This window comes from Polypterus senegalus, chromosome 13 (genome assembly GCF_016835505.1).
Source record: "Polypterus senegalus isolate Bchr_013 chromosome 13, ASM1683550v1, whole genome shotgun sequence".
NCBI classification, from domain to species: domain Eukaryota; kingdom Metazoa; phylum Chordata; class Cladistia; order Polypteriformes; family Polypteridae; genus Polypterus; species Polypterus senegalus.
In genome coordinates this window covers 145,131,797-145,157,597 of record NC_053166.1, presented here as the reverse complement: position 1 = coordinate 145,157,597, position 25,801 = coordinate 145,131,797, and the positions used below count along the sequence as shown (strand labels likewise).

General features: G+C 38.8%; 1 protein-coding gene across 1 annotated transcript in view; it reads right to left on the bottom strand.

Moving 5' to 3' along the window:
• rgs11 (regulator of G protein signaling 11) overlaps positions 1-24,364 on the bottom strand; it is a 52,385-nt gene extending 28,021 nt beyond the window's left edge. Inside the window, exons 1-7 of the mRNA XM_039776053.1 lie at positions 24,268-24,364; positions 23,392-23,442; positions 21,617-21,723; positions 17,035-17,086; positions 15,743-15,801; positions 12,513-12,589; positions 9,560-9,641 (exon numbers count right to left, since the gene is read on the bottom strand). Coding sequence (XP_039631987.1) covers positions 9,560-9,641; positions 12,513-12,589; positions 15,743-15,801; positions 17,035-17,086; positions 21,617-21,723; positions 23,392-23,442; positions 24,268-24,364 — 525 coding nt within the window. The remainder of the gene's footprint in view (positions 1-9,559; positions 9,642-12,512; positions 12,590-15,742; positions 15,802-17,034; positions 17,087-21,616; positions 21,724-23,391; positions 23,443-24,267) is intronic.
• Positions 24,365-25,801: the final 1,437 nt, after the last annotated feature.

Here is a 25,801-nt window from a genome sequence, read left to right as displayed (position 1 = left end):
ATACATACGGATAGTATCAAATTATATATAAGGATATTAAAACAGTCTTTAATATAATTTTACATAAATATTATACAGTACTTATAAGAATATTCTTTGTAATTGTAGACTTTGTTTTGTTCAATTGGAAATTGCCTATATGTGGGAATATTTGAGTTTTGGACTAATTTTCAAATTATCTTTCAAATCATCATGATCTAATCCAGGATCAATTGGAGCAGAGTCTATCCCCACTCTACTGGGTCCAAGGAACCAACTTTGGACAGCTTTCCAGTCCATTACAGATCCATTAATGTACACATGGGCAATGGGTCAATTTATAGTCACCACTCAACTTAACCTGCATGTCTTAGGGATGTTGAACGAAACCAGAGTACCTGGAGGAGGAGTCATGCTGGCACAAGGAGAACATGGTTTGAAACCCTTACGATGGAGCCTCAGTGTGTGTATTTTTGTTTATGTGTTAATCCTGTGATGGATTGGCTTCCTGTACAGAGATTGTTCCTGCCTTGCACCCTATGCTTATTGGGTTGAGTTCCAGTTTCCCCATGACCCTGCTCAGGATAAACCACATTTGGAAGATGGATAAGTGGATGGATTAACTTGGAATGAAGAACCATTCAGAAAATGAAAGCAATGCATGAATCAGTGCAATAAGAGAAAAAGCAGTAACTTGCCCAGAATTTCTTGAGAACAATGACCACCCTACAGTATTACAGTAAGCTGTACAGTAAGTCTTGCCTTATACAGATGCAAGAACATTTTGTTATACTGTATTTTGTAGTCAGTACACAATTTTTTATAACTTAATCACAACACTCTGTAATTTAGCCTATTTAAGAAAAAAGCAATAGAAGTGTGAAGAATTTCACAAGGCTTTGGTTGGTCAGCAGTTGCAAGTTGCAGCTAAAGTGAAAAAATGAACCGAATCAAAGAATAATGTTACTGCTTCCTCAAATATTGAATTGATGTTAATTTAATATGGCTTCTTACGAGAACTACAGCAAATTGCCACTTTTGCAATGACCCCCGTGACACTGTAGTTTGGATATAGCGGGTTGGATAATGGATGGATGGATGCAATGTAATGCAGCCAACCCCACCCCACCCCACTGTGTGAGGCCTGCTTTATTCATAAAGCATAACAGATAATAAATACATTTGGAGTAGTCTTTGCCTCGCTTTTCAAATTCCTTCTTATCAGTTTGTCTTGATATCAATTATTAACTACTTTCAGTCATGCAAGAAATACAAGAGGTTCCTTCAAGAATTTTTTAATAATTTATCACCTACAAAGAAGATTAAGGTGTTCCAAATACAGTAAATGTTCTCATTTTTGGGAAAGAAGTCTATTTTGGAGGAGTCTGGGCCACGACGGTGCGACGCCTAGATCATTTTATTAAAAAAAGGAGTAATGTGCAAGTGTCCTATGAATAATTTTCTTTTTCTTTGATGGTATGTATAATGCTTCATGTTAAACATGTATGAGTGGATGTATGTGCATCCTGTTTTACATTTGACATAAAATAAACAGACTTAAGGGATATAAGTCAGCCTTTAATTTTCCAACTCGACTTTTCCCATGGGGTTAAGCAACTCAGCTTTAGCCTGCAGATTCCGGCTGTAATGAGCTCAGGTAATTGACAAATAAACTCTCTTTTGAAAGTTCTGCTATTGTGGGCAAACACAGATAATCTTCAGTCTTGGGCACGCCTGGCACCCTTCCACCTACCATTACTTCTCCCACTTGAACCACTAGGGACTTACTTTGATGGTAAAGCCAAGTGGTCATGTACCATAACTCGCCATCACTTTTTGGATGCTAGTTTTCAAATTGGTAATTTTAAAAATAATAATGATTAATGATCCTGCCTCACACAATTCAAGGCCCATGTGAGATGTAACAATAGGGTCATCAGTAGTGTCCTGAAGTATAAAATCTGTAGTTTGTAAAACTGCAGACTGATTAAATTAAGTTTTAATTTTGCTCAAATGAACCAAGATGAACTGAATTTACAGAATTCTTAAGGCAGTTTAACTACACTGTCAATTTACATTGAAAGTATTGCACCAGTAATTTACAACTTTAATGTATCTGTTACAGTTAGTGTATAACTTAATGGCAGAGGGATCGAAAAAAACAGAGTGGATACCAAAGGACTGCAGCTGTTTCAGTCATTTTATAACTTGGGAATGAAAAACAGGCTCTTTAAGGATCCAGGAATTTAAGCAGAGTCATTCATTACAAGGCTAACCGGTCAAATGTGTGTAAGGTCATATATCCTGGAGGCCCCATGTGGAATTTCAGCATAAATAATGTCCCGTCTGAAGGACTGAAAGGAAGAAACGAAAGAGCAAACTGACATAGGAAGTGACATCAAAGCGAGCAAGACTAAACCATTTTGTTTAGATGTCAGGGAAAGTAAAATTATATATCATGCCAATTGATGAATTAAAAAGCTGCCCAGAACAACATTCACCCTTGACACTGCTGTTTCTCTATACGCATTTCTAAGACTCTAACCAGATTTTTACTATTTTATTTTCTATTATACAACATATTTTCCTCCACTGGTATTATTATCCTTTAATAAAATACTGTGTTACTTTAACATTTCAATACTTTGTCTTTGTATCTTAAGCAATTGAAGTAAATATTAATGCACCTGGCATGGGAAAAGTTCTGCTTTCTTGCCCACAGTGTTATCAAGGCTGGGAAGTCACATCTCAATAGAAGAACAAGTGTGACAGAAGTAAAACCCTGTTGGTTGGTAAGTGGCTTAAAATCACAAGGGTGTTGATCCTTTGTGTGTATCAGGGGCACCTGTATGTTTGTTAGTGCTGGTGGTAGTGAGTCCCTATGTGGGATGTTAAAGAGTGACTGGCAGTAGGCCATTACTCTTGTATAACTGTGTGAGTAGGATTTGTGTGTGTATGTGTGTAATTATGTGTGCGCTAATTGTAAAGTGTAGGAATAGACAAATCTAGTAATGAACTTAGTAAGTCTTACCCAATTAATGATAATACACTGGGATAGCACTCAGTTTCAACTTCGTATTGTGGTGTCCATCAGATCACCAGAAAACAGCTAACTGCCTTGGCTTTTACACCTAAACATTGTGGATATCCCAGTTTGTAGAACAAAAGGGGTCCAGACAGATTGCAAGTACTGTGATGTAGTAGCAATAATTGAACCTCATTTTCAAATACTCGACCACACCATGCAAATAAAGAAATCAGTAAATTAATCTTCATTATATATTTATGTTTAGATCCTTGCACTGTATTTTTGCTCTTAAAAATAACAGTTCTTTAATGGTTCTTAATGGTACTTTAATGGTATTGAGTTATGTGAATCCTCAGAGAATTATTGCTTGAAAAAGAACCTTTCCATTCTGGGAAGGGGTCTTTGCATAGCCATAGTAGGCAGTGTACTGAGAGATCAAGAAAACCAGAACTCAGCCTGTATTATTGTATGAAGCAAGAGTCTACTTAAAGTCAAGAACCCACCGGTATCTCACAAATCTGTTATCACCTATTCATGGTTTTATACGGAACCTGTTACGGACTTAGATAAGTAAAGGATTTTTTTGGAACCTTAGTGTGTACAGTGATTTTCGTAAATAAAAATGGATTTTCAATGGCATTGCTCTGAAGAGTCGCTTTGGCACTTTTATTTTTTAGAGTACTAGGGGGTTTTGCCCCTGCTCGCTTCGCTCGCCAACGCCACCTCCACCCGGCATGCGCCACTTTGCGCGTCTGCCGCTCGCGTTGTGTAGAGGGGGGCTGAACGCACTCCAAAGAGACTCTTAAAACTTATACGGTGATACAATGGGCAACAAATACAGTTTTTTTACCTCCTGCTTGCTCGATCAGATGCTGGCTTGCTGCTGCTGCTGCCATGCTGCGTGATCTTTATCTTGCGCGGCGCACTTCTGTCATATAACCTGTTTCCATATATTTGATCTCTTTTCGCTTTTACCTTTTCATCAATATCACATTGAATTTTGATTCTGTGTTTAGAATTATCTTGACAACGCAACGTATAACTGACGTGAGTGAATATCATTTCTTTCTCTCTACAAGAAATGTGTCTGACAATAGCATTCACACATGATTTCTCTTGTGGGATTTCACTTTCACCAAACAACTTGTGGATACGCCTCTTCATTCGCAACAAACACTACCTTTTTTCCCTGAATGGCAACACGAATTAGACGATCTACAAATCTCCAACTTAAAGTTTAAATCCAAACAATATATTTGATCTCTTTTCACTCTGTTATTTCACAGAGTAATAATTTCTGTTTGTTTACGCTAATGCGATCTTTACTATCCTTTTGTTGAGACTTTCGAATTTTCGTACTTTGATCATCTCTAACCTGCTCTGCATGTGTACTACGCCAATGTTTTAAAATTCTTTACGACGTTCTACTTTGTCATCTACTCTTTGTTTTATTTCCGGCCCCAGGCGTGGTTAAATCTCCTGGCATAAAGACTTGTCTCCTCGAACGTGAAAGTGTCTCTCTGAGAAAATCACGTCTTGTCTCCTTTCAACCATCCAAGATTGTTTTTTTTATAATAGAGAGATACAAAGGTATATATTGTGGTTAGTTTTACTTCCACAAGGATCTGGCTGCTTCTGTTCAAATACTGCTCCAGTTCATTGTCAGAGTGTTTACTGCATATTCCCCACACATCTATGTGTATTTTCTTCATATAAATATTAGTTTTCAAAGTACAGTGGAACCTCTAGATACGATCACCTCTGTATATGAGAAATTCAAGATTAGAGGAAAGTATGAGCGAAAAATTCGGATCAAAATACGAGCATTGGCTCGCGTAACGAGCCACGAGCCAGGCTGTGGTTATGTGTGACGCGTTTCCCGATCCACCTCGACTCAGGGATTCACCCAAGCTGACGCTGCCAGCCCGTCAGCTCACTCACTGTTCCTTGTTCTCCCGTAGCGTGAGGATCTACGCGTTTGTGCGCTTGTGATTTGATTGTTTCGCTGTATAAGAGTATCCAAAAATATCGCGGACATGCAGACGGAGAATAGGAGACGATTGTCCTCAAGAGGAGAGAGAGAGAGAGGCGCGTGTGTGAGCGAGACAGATAAGAAGAGAGAGAGGCGCGTGCGAGCAAGAGAGATAAGCAAAGAGAGAGAGAGAGAGAGAGAGAGACACGCGTGCGCGAGTGAGAGAGATAAGGAGAAAGAGATTCGCATGAGAGAGAAGAACCATCAGCTCAGTTATGCTCACATGACGCTCAGCAGACAAAGTGTATCCATACTACTTGTATTGCAAGACATCGCTCGTTTTATCAAGTCAAAATTAATTAAAAATTTTAGCTCATCTTGCAAAACACTCGTAAACCAAGTTACAGTACTTGCAAACCGAGGTTCCACTTGTATATATTATTTATCAGTGTTATTTGTTAGGAAAATTGATTTTTATGTTGATATTTTTGGGGGTGCGGAACGGATTAAGTGGATTTCCATTATTTTCAATGGGGAAGTTTGTTCTAAATACGAGAAATTCACTATACAAGCTCAGTGCTGGACCGAATTAAACTCGTATCTCGAGGTTCCACTGTATATAAATAGATATTTTAGAACATTAGAAAAACTTTGACGAGAACAGGCCATTCAGCCCAACAAAGCTCAATAGTCCTATTCACTTAATTGTTCTAGAATAACATCAAGGCGAGTTTTGAAGGTCCCTAAAGTCTTACTGTCTACCACACTATTTGATCATTCTGTGATGGTGTCTATTTGTCCCAATGTGAAGGAAAACTTCCTAATGTTTGTGCAAAATTTACCCTTAACAAGTTTATAGCTGTCTCTTTCTGTTCTTTCTGAACTCATTTTAAAGTGGATCCACTGCACCAGTTTCTTTCATAATTTTAAACACTTTAATCTTGTGAACGCTTAATCTCCTTTTGCTTTAAACAGAAAGCAAAACAAGATTAACAGGTGACATGATTGAAGTGTCATTATTTTATTATAGTGAATGAAAATATTCTAAATACAGTATATTTAACACAGAGTAGATATAAAAACTTTGCCCCGATTATGGTTGGTTCCTGCCTAGTGCCATACTCTGATGAATATCAAAAAGCCCCCCACAACCTGGAATTTCTGAGTTGATTTGAAAATGTTATCTTAGGTTAAACACAACTACCATGGAATCCTTCATAGTTTCTAGTTGGTACTTTCTTCACAGCAGTGTGATTTTTCTTATAGTGCTTTCCTAAAATATTCAAACCCCTTTAGTTTTTCACATTTTGTTATGTTGCGGCCTTTTTTTCCTTCACATCAAGCATCACTCAATACCTCAGAATGACAAAATTAAAATAGGATTTTAGGACCTTTTGCTGACTTTTTAAAATTATAAGACTGAAAAATCCAATTGAAACAAATATTCACACCCTTTGCTATGACACTTTAAATTTGTCTCAGGTGCATCCCACTCCATTGATCTTCATCGAGATTTTCTACATGTTATCTGGAGTCCACCAGTGATCAGTTTAATTGAATGGAAATGATTTCGAATGGCACACACCTTTCTATAGGAGGTCTCAAAGTTGAGCAAAAAACAAGCCATGATGTTGAAGGAATTGCTTAGCAGAGCTTGAAGACAAGATTGTGTCGAGGCAAAGGTCTGGCGAAGGCTACAAAAATGTTTTCTGCTTTGAAGGTTCCCAAGAGCCAAGTGGTCTCCATAATTGTTAAATCAAGTAAGTCTGGAACAACAATGAATTTTCCTAGAGCTGGTCCCATAGCCAAACTGAGCAATTGGGGGAAGAGTGACCAAGAACCTGACAGTCATTCTTGCTGAGCTATAGAGAACCTGTGTGGAGAGGGGGCAAACCTCCAGAAGGACAACCTTCACTGCAACTCACCCCTAAACTGTATTTTTTGGCACAGTGGCTAGACAACACATGAAAGCCCACTTTCCAGACACATTCAAAATAACAGAAGGGTGACAGACAGTCAAACAACAGACTTTCACATTCTTCTATCTCTACAAATAATGGTGACGTAAATAAAAAAAACACTAGTGAGCTGCAATTCTGGACGACAACTTCATTAATGAATGACTAGACACATTCAAGATAACAGAAGGGCCACAAACAGTCACACAACAGGTCTTTACACCACTGGTGTGCAGATGGGCTTCTTTGACCATTGACATTTGATTGCCAAAATTGGACAACTGAAGATTGGAAGTCTTGACGGATGAATCTCAGCTTCTACAACAACATGCATATGACAGTGTCAGAATTTAGCATAAGCATCATGAATCTTGGATTCATGTATACATGAGAGAGTGGCCAGACAGATGCCTCTCCTCAGTAAAAGACACATGAAGGCCCACTTGGAGTTTGCAAAAAGCCACCTAAAGGACTCTCAGACTATAAGAAGCAAGATTCTCTGGTCTGATGAAACCAAGACTGAACTGTCTGAACTCAATTCTAAGCTTCACATCTGGAGGAAACCAGGCACTGCTCCTCATCTGCACAATACCGTACCAACATTGAAGCACGGTGGTGGCAGCATTATGCTGTGGGCCTGTTTTTCATCAGAAGGGACTGGGAGACTATTCAGGGTTGAGAGAAAGCTGTATGGAGCAAAGTAAAGAGATGTCTTTGATAAAATCTGATCCCGAGTCCTCAGAAACTAGGCAGAAGGTTCACAGAGATGCTGTTGCCCAGAAGGGACTGGGCAGTCTAATGGTCTGGAATCCCTACAGATTTTATTTTTTTCTCCAGCTGTCTGGAGTTTTTTTTTTTGTTGTTTTCTGTCCACCCTGGCCATTGGACCTTACTCTTATTCGATGTTAATTAATGTTGATTTATTTTATTTTCTTATTGTGTCTTTTATTTTTCTATTCTTTATTATGTAAAGCACTTTGAGCTACTGTTTGTATGAAAATGTGCTATATAAATAAATGTTGTTGTTGTATCCTCATTGAAAACCTGATCCAGAGACTCTGAACCTCAGACTGCCAGAGAATTCACCTTCCAACAGGACAAGGACCCTAAGTGCAAAGCAAAGACAACACAGGAGTGGCTTAGGGCCAACTTTGTGAATGTCTTTAACTGGCCCAGCCAGAGCTCAGACTTGAACATCTCTGGATTCGAACATCTCTGGAGAGACCTGAAAATGTACCTATCACCAACATCAAACTTGACACAGCTTGAGAGATCTGCAGAGAAGAGTGGCAGAAAATCATCAAATCCAGGTGTGTGAAGCTTGTCATGTAAGACCGAAGAAGACTCCAGGCTGGAATCGCTACAAAAGGGGCTTCAACAAAGTACAGAGTAAATGGCCTGGGTATTTGTGTCAGTGCGAAATTTCAGATTTTTATTTTTATTTTTTACAAACTAGAGGGCTCTGTCCCCTGCTCGATTCACTCGCCAGCCTCCAGGGCAGGCGCCCGCTATCTCGTGACTTAGCTGCTTGAAGTGTATCGGGGTGCTCCCCTATAAGAGATGGTAAATAGAAGAGTATGCGAAGTGCAGGGGTAAGATAGTTTGGTCTTTAGTTATTACGGGTATAAAATCAATTACTTGAGTATTAACTGTACAATGAATAATAATCTGTAGTAAAAAGTAAAAAAATAAAAGTAAAAGTAGAAAAGTAAAACATAATAAATGTAATAAAAGTAAATATAAAATTAAATTACATTAATGTCTCCAAAAACAGTATTATTAATTACTTGCTCCTCTAATTTACATTCTATAAACATTGCTTATTTGCATTTCTGTGCGCATTTTGTTCAGGATATTTTCTCTTTTTCATTTATTTGACAATAAGCTCTTTTTTCTTTATTTTCTTTTTTTCGATGTTTATTCTCAGTTCTTGACGCTCCTTTTCTATTGCAATCTAAAATTCGATGTTCTTGAATAAATAATTTGCTTCTCTGCCTTGCTATTAGAATCGACTGCGTTGTAGGGCAAGTTAGCACTAAGAGTGTCATGGGTTGGTACAGACAGAGGATGTGTGCAGTAGGAGTAATGATTGCGCGAGCAGAGTGGAGTGGAGTGGTCAAGGTTGAGTAACGCGGACATGGCGGAAAACCTTTTTAACATAATAGAGAGATATTTCTAAAATCCCGTTTTCTCTTTGTCATTTGGGGCATTGAATGTTGCCTCATATGGGGAAAAATGAATTCAAATGATTTTTACAAAAGGGTGCGACATAAAGTGTGATAAATGTGAAGAGGTTTGAATACTTTTTGAAGGCATATAAGATCCCACACTTTCTTTAAAATACATGTCACCAATGGGCACCATGTCCATGTTCCTCGTGTCTGTTATCCTGTTGTTTGTGCACAACATACAAAACACATGCATTTTTTGATAAAATATTGATTAATGAATGCTGCTGGAAAAGTCAGCTTACATAAAAAGCAGAAAGGGGGACTAACTTTCTGAACTGAAGACAGGACTCTTGAGAGGATTGAGGGGCTTTGAAAACCAACATCCCATTCCCTGTTAAATGGCAAATCTCAGAGTAGCATTCAATCTCCTGCAGCATTGTGATTCACTTACTGGGGGTCTGTTAACAAGCCAGTATGCTTGCTCCTGGCAATCCAGCACAATTCGATCAGCTTTTCTCCTCTGCTTTGATGCCCTGTTTGAGATCAAATACAAGTAAATTAGTGTAACGCTTTGGTGCATCATACAGCACTGGGTTTGGGTTAGGGTTAGGGTTAATTCTGAACAGCACAATTGCTAACCTGGTTCTGAACAAACAAACTCAAAATACAAATAAAAGCATTCAAAAAAATCACTGGCTATTCATATTTCAATAAAAAAAATCATCCACAAGTTCATAACAATGGCGTTTATAAAGATTGGCCCGACTAATTAGAAGCTGAAGGATGAAAGCTCAATCAGAAGCACAACTCCTACAGGCCACATAATTCAGGCCTTTACTTGGCTTGTACCCTTCATTAGAATATTTTCTCTAGAGCAATTGCTCTAATGTATTTTAGTCCCATTCATGTATGACTAAGCAGGACATTTCTTCAGACAGAGATTCATGCATGAAGAAGTGTCTCTGGTGTTGTGCTTGACATACAAAAAAGCAAAAGATGGCAAATGTCAGAAGAGTAATCAGTCTTTAGTTTCTGCTTTCATGGTTATGGTGAACTCCGTGATAAAGCATTAACATGTTCAGCAAATCAAAGGATGACTGTCCAAGGGACTGATACAAACCCCAAATCCCACAGTGGAACAAATAACTCCAGAGATCATGATGGGAATTTTTGGGAAGTGAGTCGAATCTTTTGTGTTTTTGAATTATGTTCATATTGCCCTGTAATGGGACTCCAATGGCACTGCTTGGAACTACAAGAAAGTACTGGTCTAGATTTTAGGTAGCTGTTAAAGCAGAGGTGGTGAACTACAAGACGTTCTGAGGGGCATCAAGGCCAGCATTCTTCCATGGGCAACACTAGCCTAATGATGTTATAGGCTATGACACAGGTGACCAGAGTTTGAATGTTATAAAAGCTGCAGATCAGGCAATGTTGCCAGGTTCTTTGAAAGGTGAAGCCAGAGATGAAGGCTTATAAGCATTCAGAGATCAGCAGGATACAGCAGTCATGACTACCCAGTAGTTTTTTGTCGTGGTTCCTGAACTTGCATGAAACATGGAGAGTAGGCATTAATGGTCACCTGCTGCTAGGGTTCAAAGAAAGTGAAGTAGGAACTTACAGCAAGTATTCTCCTGGCTGGTAGATAAACAGGTAGATGTGAAAATGGTAACTGGCCATAGTTATGATACAAGTAAAAAGTATGCAAAATTACTATTGCAAGTAGTAAATAATAATTAACTAATTAATTACATTTATGAAGTGGTTTTCTAACTACTCAACATGCTTTACACAGACAGTGCGGCAACACTTCAGCACCTATCGATGTGAAGCTTCCATCTCGTTGATGTGATGGGAGCCATTCTTGTGCCAGTACACTCACCACACATCAGCTGTTATGTGGTAAAGGGTCAAGATAGTTAGCCAATGAGAGACAGGAAATGATTTGGGTGCCATAATGGACAACGCAACAGTGGGTAGCTTAGCTAGGACATTGGGATGCTTGCTACTCTTTACAAAAGATGCTCAGAGATTTTTTATGACCACTGAGATCTTGGACCTCAGTTTTAAGTCTCATCCAAAAGATGTCACTATTTTAACACCACAGTGAACCTGTCCTTTCACTGAGGTGTTGGGATCCAAACACAGACCACAGGGTAAGCACCCCATGCTGGCTTCGCCAACACCTCCTCCACCAGCAACCCAAGCTTTCCTGGTTGGTCTCCCATCCAGGTACTGGTTGGCCCCAAACATGCTTAGCTTCAGGTGGATGACCTGTTCTGAATCGCAGGAGCCATAGCCACTGGCTGAGTTGCTGTGAGAGTCAGAAACTTCAACTTATCACATCATTGAATCAGTGCTATTTTAAGACTGGTGGGATTCTTTGTTATATAAAAGGAATATGTGAATGAACACAATATAAAATAAAAGGTAATGTGCCACTTCTGGTTAGCGGAAATATCTCAAAAGTTGATAGAAATCTATGTTTTGTACCTAATACATGTATTCATAATTTTGTTGACCTAAGTGAAAGTGTACTCAAGTTATTCATGTTTACACACACAGACAGACAGACATAATTCCAAAAATGGCATTTTCGGACTTAGGGAGGTCTAAAATGTAGAGATTCATCAAAATCTTGAAACAGATTTTTTGGAGGATTCAAATACTCTCCCTGTAGTTCGTATACGAGAAAGTCAGGGAGGTCTAAAACATCGAGATTCATCAAAATCTTGACATTGAATCTTTGGATGATTACAATACTGTCCCTATACTTTGTATACGAGAAAGTAAAAATTTAAAACAGATATATAAAAAATATACAAAAATAACGTATACATCAGAGTCACATTCTGGACAGCAGCAGGCTTTCTCTCAGGGTAAATTTCTTCATAATAGTTATATTTGATTGTAGTCCACACAGAAGTGGATCTCCTTAATTGAGACAAGTGATAAGTCAAACAGGTAAGTTCATTTCACATGTGATATCATAATCTCAGAATAAAAAAATAAATGCTTTTTTGGGGGGATTTACAAAAGAATTTATAGGAATATTGACAATAGCTTGCACCTCTGTTGGATTTCCCACAAAAAGGGTCCTGATGAAAATAGAGGGAAGGCAGTGTCTTTGACAAATGCAGCATGGCTAGTAAGGTGTTACTATTAGCCAATTTCATGTACTGGAAATTGTTAATAGGGAAAAATCAGGAATGCATGGGGGAGAAGGGAATAAACTATCCGGAAAAAACGTAAGTGCTTAGGATCACCTCTAGATAGGAGTGAAATGCAAACCTTCAAATGTGTAGCCCCATTTCTTGCCCAATGATTTAAAACACAAATGTGACACTAGGTAGCCATGCCACATCACTGTCCCCTCACCACACAAACACCCAATGTCTGTTTACCTGAGCTGCTCTCGGGCTTGCATCACCACAAAGTCCCATGTGTGGTTTATTCGTTTATGAAGGAGGTTATATGCATCCTGTGAGGAAATAAAAAATATTGACATTTTCAAAACATTTTAAAACATTAGACACTTCAAAAATGTAGTCACTTGTTTGCACTGTATCATCAAATGCTCTGGCCTGTAGTGCAGTAGTGTACATACTTTCCCCTTTAGAAGCATTTTCAGGACTTTTGGATTTTGGTTGACTCCTGTGCCTTCATTTTCCCTGTGATTCACCTCTATTTTTGTGTCCAATGAATGCTCTGCAGCTAAACTGTAGTTTGGAATCTAACAGAAATATAATTATAGGGTGTATTGACATGAGGGATGAGACAGAGTATAGGAGTGACATGGAGAACTTTATTTTTTGGTGAATAAAGCACTGTCTGGGGCTTAACTTCAGCAAATCCAAGGAACTGCTTATTGATTTTCACTGCACCAAAGAGCCTTTGTGTCCAGTCACCATTCAGCGAGTGGAAGTAGAGGTGGTGCATCAATACAGTTACTTGGCGGTCCACATCAATGACCGGTTGGACTGGTCTTTAACACAGAGGAACTACAGAAGAAAGGGCAGAGCAGACGGATTTTTCTTAGGAAACTTTGATCCATCAATATGGGTTGTGACATCCTTCACATGTTCTATGACCTGATTTTCTTCACTGTGGTACACTGGGAGGGTAACATCCCTTTGAAGGGAGGTCCATGGAAGCAACTCACTCATGGGACTCACTTTGTGCCCACTGGAAGCACATAGTATAGGAGGAGAGATTGAAGACAAAACAAACAATGCTCCACATCCTCTCTTTGACATATTAACATTGAGGACTTTCAGCCAATGAATTATTCAGGTGAAGTGTGTCAAACAAATTACTGGAGCTCTCTCTTTCATACAACTGGGAATATAACTATATAATAACCTGTCGTGATGCAGGTTAGGGTTCCGTGGCTGTGTGCGAGTGCCCAAGCTCCATGGGTGTGCATGGTCATGTGCTCAAGTGGTGTTTAAAGGGGGCATTGAGATTGTGTTTGGACATGAATACGCAATTAGCTCCAGTTCCTGTGACTCTCTGTAGGTTGCAATTAGAATGCCACACCTACGGGAGTATGAAGTAGCTTTGCTTGGTTAGAAAATGATTCAAAAGAAAAGAACTAAAATAATCCAGGAAGTAATGGGAAGAAAATAAGTGAGAGCAGAAGTGGTTGGGGAACCAGGCCTGCCGCCAGAAATATTTGGGCCCCAGACAACTGGGTACGTGTGGGCCCCTCTGCCTTACCCCGGGTCCCCACATGCCAAAACCTTCAAATACGTATACAAAATGATCAAAATGTAGTTTATTCGACAGCAACAATGCTGCATTTATGAATACCATACTTGATGAGTTAAGCCTTCTCGCACATCAAAGTCTGACTGCGAGAAGGAAAGCCAGTGCTAAGGGAAGCTCGTAGCGGAATTGAAACAATACGTTAATGAGATAGGCCTATGTATTATCTAGCGTGTAATGGTACAATTATACCAATGCAATTAATAGGAGTAACATCTGAACATTTTAATATATACTAACGGTTAGGGTTATCTACATGGTGTACAACCAGTATGGTAACTTGCTGTATCGAACTTCAAAGTTTTCAAAAAATCCGGGTGATCCAGAATCTTTAGTGATACACACAAAACCAACGCACACTCGTCACTGCTTTAAAAGCAACAATAAACACCCAAGCGAATGAATTATCAAACTACGGAGACGCACTTCTGCTACACCATACACGTCAACATCCACGATAGTGCACAACAATATCGCTGTTGTCTGAGACAGAACAGCGCCTGTGTGTGTGAAACGGAAGTATTCAATTACAGCGGCGAAGTCAATCCATTATCCACGTACCGTGTACAACAAACATACTAGTCAACGTCAAGCTCAAGGACGTCAGCGTCAGCTCTTCTTTGTCTTTGAGAAGCATGCCGCTGCCGGTCCCCTTTGACAAGAGTGCTTCACACGACACGAGCACGATATCTACTTGCGTGGAGCGTGCGGCTATTAAAACACTCACTTGTATTGTTGTAAGCTAAATGATTTAACTTTTCTATTATATGTAACTTGAATAATTGTCCGAATATATATCTACGCGCACAACATCAGCATAAAAAAAATCAAGTGTGAAAGGGCCCCGGACCAGAGTCCCGTTTGTGCCCCCCGGCGGCTGGCCTGGGGGAACCACAGCTGACAGAGAGTGGCAAAGTACTCAGGAGAAACCCTGTGGTGGGACAGTATGAGGGGATGCACGCTGAGTAAGGCAGAAGTGATCAGGGCTCCTAGGGATCCCTCAGACACCAAGATGGGTGTAAGGAAGACAAAACCAGGCTCAGTGCACCATGGTGGATGCTGATGGATGGTGACCAGGATGGGAGTTGAGGAGGATGAAATTGGATGAAAGGGAAAATGGAGTCATGCGCAGTACATCCTGGTAGACGCTGAGGGATGGTGGTTTGAATGAGAGACGGGAAACAGCTTTCACCAGGGTCTCAGCTCTATTGAACAGACCTGGAAGAAGGCTGAGCAAGGTTTGATGAGAGTGACAAAGAGCACTGGATAAAGATTTTAAAGGCTCTTCTAACTTGTGATTTTACCCTTGGTTTTTAATGGATCATTTATTGATTTATTTATTGCATATTTTAACTTCCTTACTGGACACTGTTTTTTATTATGAATTATTTATGTGTTTATTTATTTCATGAAGAGAAGCACTACACTTCATTTATTTTGGACATTACCTTGTTTATTGTTAATAAAAGCATTAAGGTTTTTTGCATCATCCCTTGCTGTGTTGTGTCCTCATCACCCAGACCATCTCAGTTTCATGACTATTGATGACCTGGGTTTAAGGTTTTAATGCAGCTGTGGGAATCACAATGTCTCACTGGGATTTATTTCTAGTGGCCTCTGGGATGTGCTCCATACCTGTATCTATGTACTACAAAATATTAATTAGATTTAATGTCCTTTCCCTACCTTCCAATTTCTATGCTAACATAAAACAGGCCCATGTGCATTTACCACTTTGGAAAGGCTACAACTGTGCTAAAGGTGCACATTGGCAGGTAGTGATCATGTGGTTTGTTAAACAGAATAGGAGCCCCCCCACCCCACAAAACACACACACTTCAGGAAAATATTCATGAACATTACTCACCCTTTCATAGTCAATCAAGTCACCTTGCTTCCGAATGTTTTTCTTGGCCAGATAAATTGCTGAAAGTTACAAGAGATCCAATGCATTAAGTTCTGGATTTTTAGGACATCTAATGCTCCCAACCTAAAAGCAGCATGAAAACACTTTGGTTGTCAAAGAAACTGCAAAGGAAGGGCGTTTGCAGAAGGTTTGGTTCATTCTAAGTAAGGACTTGTGTTGTAGGCAGGGTAAAGTAGGGTAGGCTCATGGTGGACAACAACAGCAAAGACGTCATGTCACATGGTAAACCACCAGTCATCATAATGTTGTAATCATTATAAAATAGAAGGCTGACTTTAATTGCTTATGTGTGTATTTTGTTATTAAGGAGGTGATTAGTGTCCACTGTGGAAGCTAAAATATATAATACAATGCTACAATATATGTATTATTAATGTACTAATATTAATATAAGCAATTTACTAATATAAGTGTGTGTGTAAGCAAGAATATTTAATGCAGGGTGACAACAACTGTTAACAAAAGAATGTTTTGTAATTTCCTAAAAGCAGCCATTAGCAAAAGACTGTTCTATGTCTAGACTAAATTCCTTCCTAATGAAATAAATTCTAATGGAATATTGTAGATGGCAGGATATAAAGCTTTTAATTTCAGAGGTGTAGGCTTGGGCCCTACTTTTGGCACCACTGCAGTTTGATTTGTGAGAACCTGCCACATTTGAGAAACATTACGATAGCTAAAAACAGTAGAGCCTAACGGGTCTATGACATCACTGCACCAACTGCTTGAGTCCAATCTCACTGAGTGTAATGAGTAACAATAATGTGAAAGGGGCAGACTGAGTGGAAGACAAAGAAGATATTTTCTTGCTGTACCCACATAAGGCATATCAAAATGTGCAATTGTTCAGTTATGCCATAATGGTTGTACTATAGTTTACATAATTCATAAATAACTAACTGAACACATAATTATTTGGTTTCTGGGTGTTTGGACAGCTTCTGACATACAGTAATTTACTTTAACAGACGTCTCTGCAATAATTAAAGGGATACAGGTGGAAAGAAAAAGGTTATGATTTCTCAAGTGGCTTCTCCTAAGGAAAGCTAAACAATTCCTCTGTGCGCCCTAGTAATGGAAAATGCATACTTTTCATTCAAGTTATCACACTGGGATTAATGTTCCAGGGGAAGCAAGAGTGCATCAATTGATTGGCCTGAGTCACGTCTAAGAAAAGTCAACGCTATCAGTAGACGGAAATTGTTACTAAAAAGAAATGGGAGTTTCCTTACCATAGTCAAGTTCCACAGCTGGCCATTTATTTGTAGTCCAAAAGTATGGTGTCTGAAAAATACAGGGACAGAAGGAACCACATAAATGTTATAGCAAGGATGTCTGGTGCTGCCCAAGGTGGAGTACAAGTGTAGTCACTAAGGAAATGCCCCAACAGGATACATTTTGCTCCTAACTGTCTAAGTAAACCCAACTTTGCATACCTGTGCCAAGCCCCAAACATGACATTTATGGGCACTTCCCTAATAAAGTGCAGGTGTGGTGACTAAATAAAGTTCTCTGGAAGAAGAATTTCGGAATGAAACACAGATTGTTATCTTGCCCTGTACCAATGGTTAATCTGTGCAAACTTTGGCAGAGAAGGGTTCAAAGGTGTAAAATTGCATGTTGGACAAACACATAAACACACAAACACACCTTCAGCTTTATATCTCTTATATATATTTCTCTTCTGGTTCGTCCTGCTTCCACTTCAAAACTGGTCCCGCCCACACGCAGCCAACACAGCATTTCTTGATTCCTATTCGTCCTCTTCCAAACCCTTCCCCACGCTGCCTGCGGCTCCTCTTCAAAACCGGTCCTGCCCACACACAGCCGACACGGCATTTCTCGATTCCTATTCGTCCTCTTCCACAGATAACTCAAACTCCTGGCCACAGACCATACTGTTTTAAAATGCACGGGCAAATTTATCACCAAATCTCTCCACTATACACTAACACTTCTACCTCTCCAGGATATGGACAGTTATATGTTTTTGACACAGTATAAGCTACTGAAGTACACTTACAAAATAAAGCAAACTCTGCATGCAGCAAAAATTTACTTCTCCAGCTAGATTCCATGCTCAGAACCATCAACCCCTTCACTAAATCACAAAAACACAAACACATGCATGAAATCGTGCAGTCCAGTCCAACAACATCTGTTCAAATGGTTTTCAAGGAAAACCCTGGGCAGGATTTATGACGATACAATGCCCCGACATGTCACAGCGATGTTGCAGTGATTTTTGTCGGAGAAGATGGTGAACCCCGTGCCAAAAGGGACATTTGAATCTATCCCAGCGGCAACTCCTGTAAACAGATTTCCACGCTCCCATTACTCTGGTTTTCCAACCACATCCCCAAACACAGGTCGGTTAAGTTGACTGACAATTCTAAAATGGCCGTGCGTGAGTGTGGGATTGTGCAAAAATGGACTCTGAGGTGGACTGGCACTCGGTCCTGAGTTGGTTTGCACAGTGCTACCAAGATAAGCTCTGGCCTCCCCATGCCCCTAATACTGTATGGGATTAGAATGAAAAACAAAATGTTAAAGGAACCATCTTTAAGATGCTCTCTCAAAATTCTTAGCTGAAGATTTTACAGTTAAAAAATCTTGAACATAAGATAATTGAAGAAAATGGCTTTATTTTAGTCAATACAATATGTTAGGTAATTGCAGCATTGTGCATTTTCATTTCCCTGCCAATTTTTGTATCAGCTTGACTTAAAGGAAAGCTCCTCCCAAAATTTAAAATTTTATCTCTATATTTAATCTTCATTTGGATGTTGATCTTTGTTTGTCCGCGAATGAATTAGAAGAAGAAGCACTAGATGGCAGTAGAGAGACGGCTAAAACATAGGCATTGCATTAAGAATCTCCTCCAGGCTTAAACTACTGAAGACTGTAGTACGCCAGTCACACCTCAAAACACAGACATTCAAACTAAACAAATTGTTGTGCTTTCAATTAACTAAAGAGATCTTCATTTAGATCTTGATCTTTCTTTGTCCATGAATTCCATGCATGCGTAGACCACCTACCAGTTTAGTACGTTGTTGTTACTCACGGATGTCAACAATGTGCTGGAATAACGAAAGGGGTGGTGGACAGTGTTACGCTGGTTAGCTCCTGAGGCCTGGTTAGAAAATGAGATTGCCGAAGATAAAAGGTACGTGCCTACGTAACATTTGAATGAAAGAAAGACAGTGGGTAAAATGAATGACAACGTAACAGCACGTTCCGGAAATTATTATTGTTACATTGTAGCCGGCGAGTGCTGCGCGTCTCATAGTTGTATCGTGGCTTACTCACATCTCAGTGAAGTGATCCCTATTTATGCTTTAAAGAGCCTGGATACCTATGTGTCCCCCTTTTATAACCATTGCTCCGTGTATATTGCCTTACTCTTTGGATTGCCACAAAGCAACCTGCGAGATTGAAGAAAGGTTGAGAAGACATTGTGAGAGGAAATGATAGCGTAGTGAAAACGAGACAGACTGTGAACGGACAGAAGCAGAAATGCTCCTACACCACCACATAATTACTATTCGGACAGTGATTCCGAGTAGGCCGTTCCTATCGAATCAATGTCCAAGGTTTTCTTTTGTAATTTTGTTTCCCTTATAAAAAATCATAATGCTGTGCGACAAAGGGCCCAATTCACGACTGGCAGCCGCGTTTAAACAGGGAGCCCTTCACAGATAACTTTAACACGTGCAACGTAGTTGGGCGCACATGGCTAGTATGTTATATTTAGCTTGTAGTAACAAAAAATAAAGATTTTTAATCTCATATTCTCATGCAGAAAGGATATAAAACCGTTTCAGGAAGAATAGGTGTCTATGATGACCAAAGCTGCACAACAGCCAATAATTTCAAAAAGTCCATAAGAAAAATCTCATATTACTCGGATTGTATAATCTACATATCAAGTCACCCAGTTTTAAACTCACAACATCCCAAACAACCACTTTTGGAAAATTGTCTTTGAGCAAAAATGGAATGTGCCAGCCATCACAAAGAAAAGTTTCCTTGAGTGTATGAAAGGCGCTACATAAATAAAACTTATTATTATTATTATTAAGACAAATTGTGATCATACATGTGTCTTTGTGATGGCTGCCATTTCTTTCTAGATAACTCCTCATCATGCTAACTTTAAGCCTGGGACAGCACGAAACAATTCTTGTTCACCTAATATCTCTTAAAATTGTTTAAAGTTCCCCTTGGTACCACTTTCAAATACATTGACAGATAAGGTTGTTGTATGAACAGTCCTCTGAATGAAGAAATATTTACTAACAGTTCTGCAAAATGATCTCTTAGGTAGATCCCACCAGAACTTCCATATTCTCCTTAATTTGATGAAGACCACTTTTATTATAACATCTGGAATCAGCTCTCTAAACGCGGTGAGCAGTTAGCTCATCCAGAGCACTGATTTTAACTATGTGGACTGGAAAATAACACCATAAAAGTAGCAAGGCAAACATCAAAAACAAAAAAGATTAATGATTACCAAGAACACCAAAACCAAAATCGAAGTCATTGGATTCATGCAAAGCCTCAACTCCCTAGTAAGAATTTTCACTAACTAAACACACACAAGAACTTTCCACAACTAACTAAACACGCACAAGAACTTTACACGATATCCAGAAACTTTGACACGGAGAGTAACGCATCGCCAACTTCTATAGGCAGGGAGTGACGATGTAATAGCCACTAGACAAACAGTGCTAAAGCAACCATAAACAATACAATCAAAGCCATGCAATACTGAACGAAACAGTGGTGCCCAAGAGAATAACCCAATAATAAAGCATAAAAGAGTAATGATGATAATTAATGATTCAATACAAAATGAATGCGGAAATCTAAAAAGTTTAAAATCATATTATTTCTTTTCACCATAAGTTTTAAAGAGTTCTCAAAGTATTCACTTTGAAGATGCATTAATCCAAAGCAACTTACAAAGAGGTCACTTGAAACAATTGTTACCACAAAAGGTTATAAAACTGACCATCACAAGTGAAAAGCTCTAAATAAAACAGAACATACTGTAAGACTAGTCGCTCTTTTCTAATAACTTCACATCAGAACCAATATCAATTAGAAAGATATTCACTGAACAAGTGAATCTTCAACACCGGGATGGTGTCAGTAATTCAGATGAAGGTGGGCAGCTTGTTCCACCAGCTAGGAATAACACATGAAAAATGTTTGGATTGAGATCTGATGCCACATAGTGGTGATATCACAAGGTAATTTAGACTTACCGAATCTGAGAGAACCGCATGGAGATACCAAAAACATGCAAACTCCACACAAAGAGTGACCAACCCAACATTTGAAGCCAAGAGCTTTGTAGATAGATAGAGAGATAGATAGATAAATACTTTATTAATCCCAAGGGGAAATTCACATAATCCAGCAGCAGTATACTGATACAAAGAAACAATATTAAATTAAATAGTAATAAAAATGAAAAGAATTAAAATAAAATTAATGTTCGCATTTACTCTCCCGGGTGGTATTGAAGAGTCAATTGTAGAGGCAATGCTCATCACCACATCACATAGTGCTACTTACACTGACTATTTTATTATCTTGTTTTTTTTTTTACAGTGAATCCTCTGTAGATAATTGTGATTCAGGTAAAAAAAATTCACGATCGCACATACATTACATGTCACATGCAGCATCATGCACTTTTCTCTACAAACCTGGAAATGAACAGATAAGCAACATTTTGTTAATATAATTTTTTTTTATGCCTGATATCAAGCTAGAAATAGATGGAGACTACATTACCTGGAAACGGTATGGTGATTCGTCTGCCTTAAGAATAAGGGTCTTGGCATCTTTCAGTGGATAGATATAGCCATATTTAACAATGAGATTTCCCAAATGCAGGGCCTCTGGGAGATATGAAAGCAGAAAAATGAACAAAGTCTATTGCACAGCCATCAGTTTTTGCAAATTTGTGAAGTAGTTTCATCCACACAATCTGGCAAAGTGATTGAAACCCTTGCATTCTCAGAGGAGGCTGTATAAACAAGGAGCCAAATCTGGGTGGAGGGCTGAGACCACCAGTTAACTATAAAAAATTGTGGGTAGGTGATTGAAAACAAATTTTATAGACATGTTAAAGTGTTTTAAATCACTCAGTTCACATTACTGGGTTGGAGATATATTATTATAATAGAGTGCTGACAGTTCTTAATAGGCTATGTAGGAAGGCAACTATCCATGAGGATGTCACAGGCTGAGCCTGGCTGGATGCTTGAATGACAGTAGGCCTTCTAGTAGGGTCGGGAAGAGTGTCCTTTAATAAGCCTTGGAGGATCTTATAAAGAGGGTGATTGTCTATACTGGGCCTGTAGCAAGAAAACAGCATGAGCCTAGCACATTAAATTATATTAACAGGCTTTAGGTCTCTCCTCTGCTCAGTGACAAAGGGAAAATGAAGTAGTCAGTCTTTTTAGCACAGTGACAAGACGTTTTTAATGATAAAACCAGAAGATGCACGTAAAACTTAAAGTAGGTCAAAATCGGGAGATCAGAAATACAGGAACAAATAGGCCAAAGCATGAGAGAAATATTAAAAATTAAAAAAGATGAATCAAAGGTCAGGACTGAAAAAGACAAACCAAAGTAATTTTAACAAAAATTTAGTAAGATTTTGAATTTGCAGTTCGGATGAGCAAGTGAACTTTCAGCCGACCTTTTAACCTGCTGTGTTGAGTATCCATGGGTCGCAACCTGTGAGGACACGCCCCTGACAAGGTGGGACGCCGTCCTAACAATAGGCGAGTAATCAGATGTCATAGTTATGCCTGACATTATCGTGCCCAAGTCTTTGAAGATTGTAATGTGATTTGGATAACAAAAGTCTTTAATGATCGTTCACTGTGAAAGGCTATTTTAATTATGACCTCAGTAACAACTTATAATTGATTATTGATTTTCATTATGGCTTTGATCACTGGCTTGTTCTGCATTTTTGCCTCTGACGCCCAATATTTTTTTGACCATTTTTTTGCTTAACCCTTCGACTCGTTATTTCCCAGTCATGAATAAAACCAATTACATGGCAGAACGGCTAGTCACTGTGTGTCCCAGTCTTTCTGTATACTGTATATGCTCACTATAACATGCACAAGTATGAATAAAGAAAATAGTAATTATTATCATGTTTCCTTTCATTTTAGCCATCTTTGGTCTTGAAATGGTGAGCTTCTGTTTCCCATGTTCTTAACTAACTAGCGCTTCAGCGCCGGTACCAATTTGGCACACAGTTACCTTATTCCACATGGCAAAATAGCCTGCCATGTTTCAGCCAGTGTACTGAAACAAACTCCAAATTCAAATTCCTGTTTTATGCCTTTTGTGCTCATTTTTGATTTTTGCTTTGTGCTCTCCCTCACCATAACCTGTCATCTATGGGGTAGGAGTGAAAGCTTTAGATTCAACACAAATCAAAAATGCCTGTATATCAGCCCCCAATAGGAAAAATAAGCAATTATGACTTTCTGAAACTTATCAGGACACACCTATAGTAATAGGTGTCCTGCCTCTCCACGTACCTTCTTCAGTGATGGAAAACCTCTGAATGAGCCACTCCACTATGTCATTCCCTAGGACCAAAATGAATGAGAATTTCATCAACATAATCAAAGTAATTGTGGATCAATAAACAGGGAACAAGGAACAACTAAAGTAGGATCCACAAGACAACATGCTTTAAACATTTTTTCAGTTGTCCAGAAATGCAACTACTGTACATTATCATAGCCATATAAACCTGAAACTGCTCAGTAGCTCCCAGGAATCTCAATGCCAAGGGAACATGAGAGAGTATTACCTGACGCAGCTCTTTGGGTGGAACCTTGGTCAACAGATTGAATGGAAAAAAAGTTTGACTTTATTGGGGTTAGGAAGGTTTGGGGTAAAATCTCACCACTGACTTACTGTCATCTAACCAAATAAATTATAAAATAATGCAGTGGTCTGGGCAGGGTTTTCCATTATGGCATTATTCACTGTCTGCCCATCAAAATAATGCACAAAATGGTCTTCATTCACACCGTATTATTGAGTGTCTGGAGGCTGCCTGATGAATTTTTCTAGTCTTTCTGAGGCCCAACATCATAAATGTAATTTTTAAGTTAGACACTAATGGGGTTTATGATCTTGCCCACTTACTTGCCATGCAGCATTATCTTTCACACAACCATTGCAAGAAAGATGTCTACTTCATTTAAGGGAAATGAATAAGAATTGTGCCCCCATGTCTCTCAATTATACAATAAAAGATGTTGACTAAGCATGGCTTTGGGGACATAATCTAAGGACTTCCTAAAATGGCACTTTGATATTTACTATAAATTGGCTTCCCAGGTAATTGAGGTCTGTACAGTCATAAAAGTCACTGGGCTAATTAATGCTCAATATGTTCTTACCTGTCATTGCATGTGGGATTACTGTAATTAGGAGCCTCTGGTTTCTCATTTTTATCCCAACATTAGGGTCCTGCATGGCTAAAATAACCCGCTCCATCTAGAAAAAAAATACAATTGGCATTTGATATATCAAAAAATGTATATTCGCTATTACAGTATATGGGGTATACAGTATGTGTCTGTACCTCAAATTTAACCCTTTCGTCCCTGACATCCTATTGCTAGTACATAAATATGCAGCCATTTTTGTAAAGCACAGGTATGTTTGCAGCCCTTGGAACCGGGCATGCTACTATTAGGACAGACCGGAGAGACTGGCATACAGTCCGCGGAACACAGAAGTGAAACAAATAGTACTGAAGTATTTGGTAGCTATTGTATAATAATAGTGATCATTTTATTGTTTTTTTCATTTATGAGCTTTCTAGATTCCCTAAAGGGAGAATATCTCACAAAATAATTTTTCCCATAAAAACAGGAAATCCAGGGCCAAAAGGGTTAATGGATAACACTGGGCAAACCCTTATTAAAAATTTCAGTTTTTCATGATTTAAAGACTGCAATCAGGTTAAATGATGTCAGATTTTTTTCAGTTCTATTAAGATCGTTATCCAATATGTTTCAAGTGAAAACGAATTAATTATTAAAATAAATTATTATTATTTATATATTATTTTAAGACAAAATTAACACATTTCAGTATTGTGAAGGCATACATGTGCACCATGTTGAACTGCAGCATGTTTAGCTTTTGTTCCAGCAGTAACTCTCTCAGGATGTGTCTCATCTTAGCGCTCCTGCATTTTTTTAATTAGATTTTTGAATTTCATCCTTCTAGGTGGGAAGGGGTTCCCCTATGCACAGCACCCTCTTTGGGCGACTCCATAGATTTTCTATAGGACTGAGCTTTGGACTATGACAGAGTCATTTCAGGACATTATTCTTCTATAGTTACTCTATTTTTTGCCTGTGTTTTTCTGTTTGTCATATGAAAAGGTGACATTTTGTGTAGAGATCAGAAGGTGTCAGGATTCACATTGAAATATTTGGATGTTTGCAGCTATTTGTTTCCTCCTTCTCTGTCCTTCTCTTATTTCCGGCACCGCATCTGAGTGGCAGCCTTTCCAGCAGCTCCGTATACGACTTTATCTTTTTACCTTTTTATCTCTATTTTTCTCTATTTCACTGATCACTTCTACCACTTTCTTTTATGTGGAATTGCTCCCTGGACACTTTTTACTATTTTACTATTTGACATGGATTTTTACACTCCGAGAATCGCCTATTCAAGTAGTCAGCTTAAAGCACTGAGAAGAAATGCTTATGCCGGTGTGGTTCCTTATTTACCTGACGAGGTAAGAAGACGATATCGGGGCAGCCGAGCCGGCGCAAAGATAAAAAATAAGAATAAATCGAGACAACTTGAGAGAAAATGGCGTTATAAACCGTCGGTGCCTTCTGTGATCCTGGGAAATGTAAACTCACTACCAAATAAGATCGACGAACTGGCTGTGCTGGTGAAAAATGTCAGAAC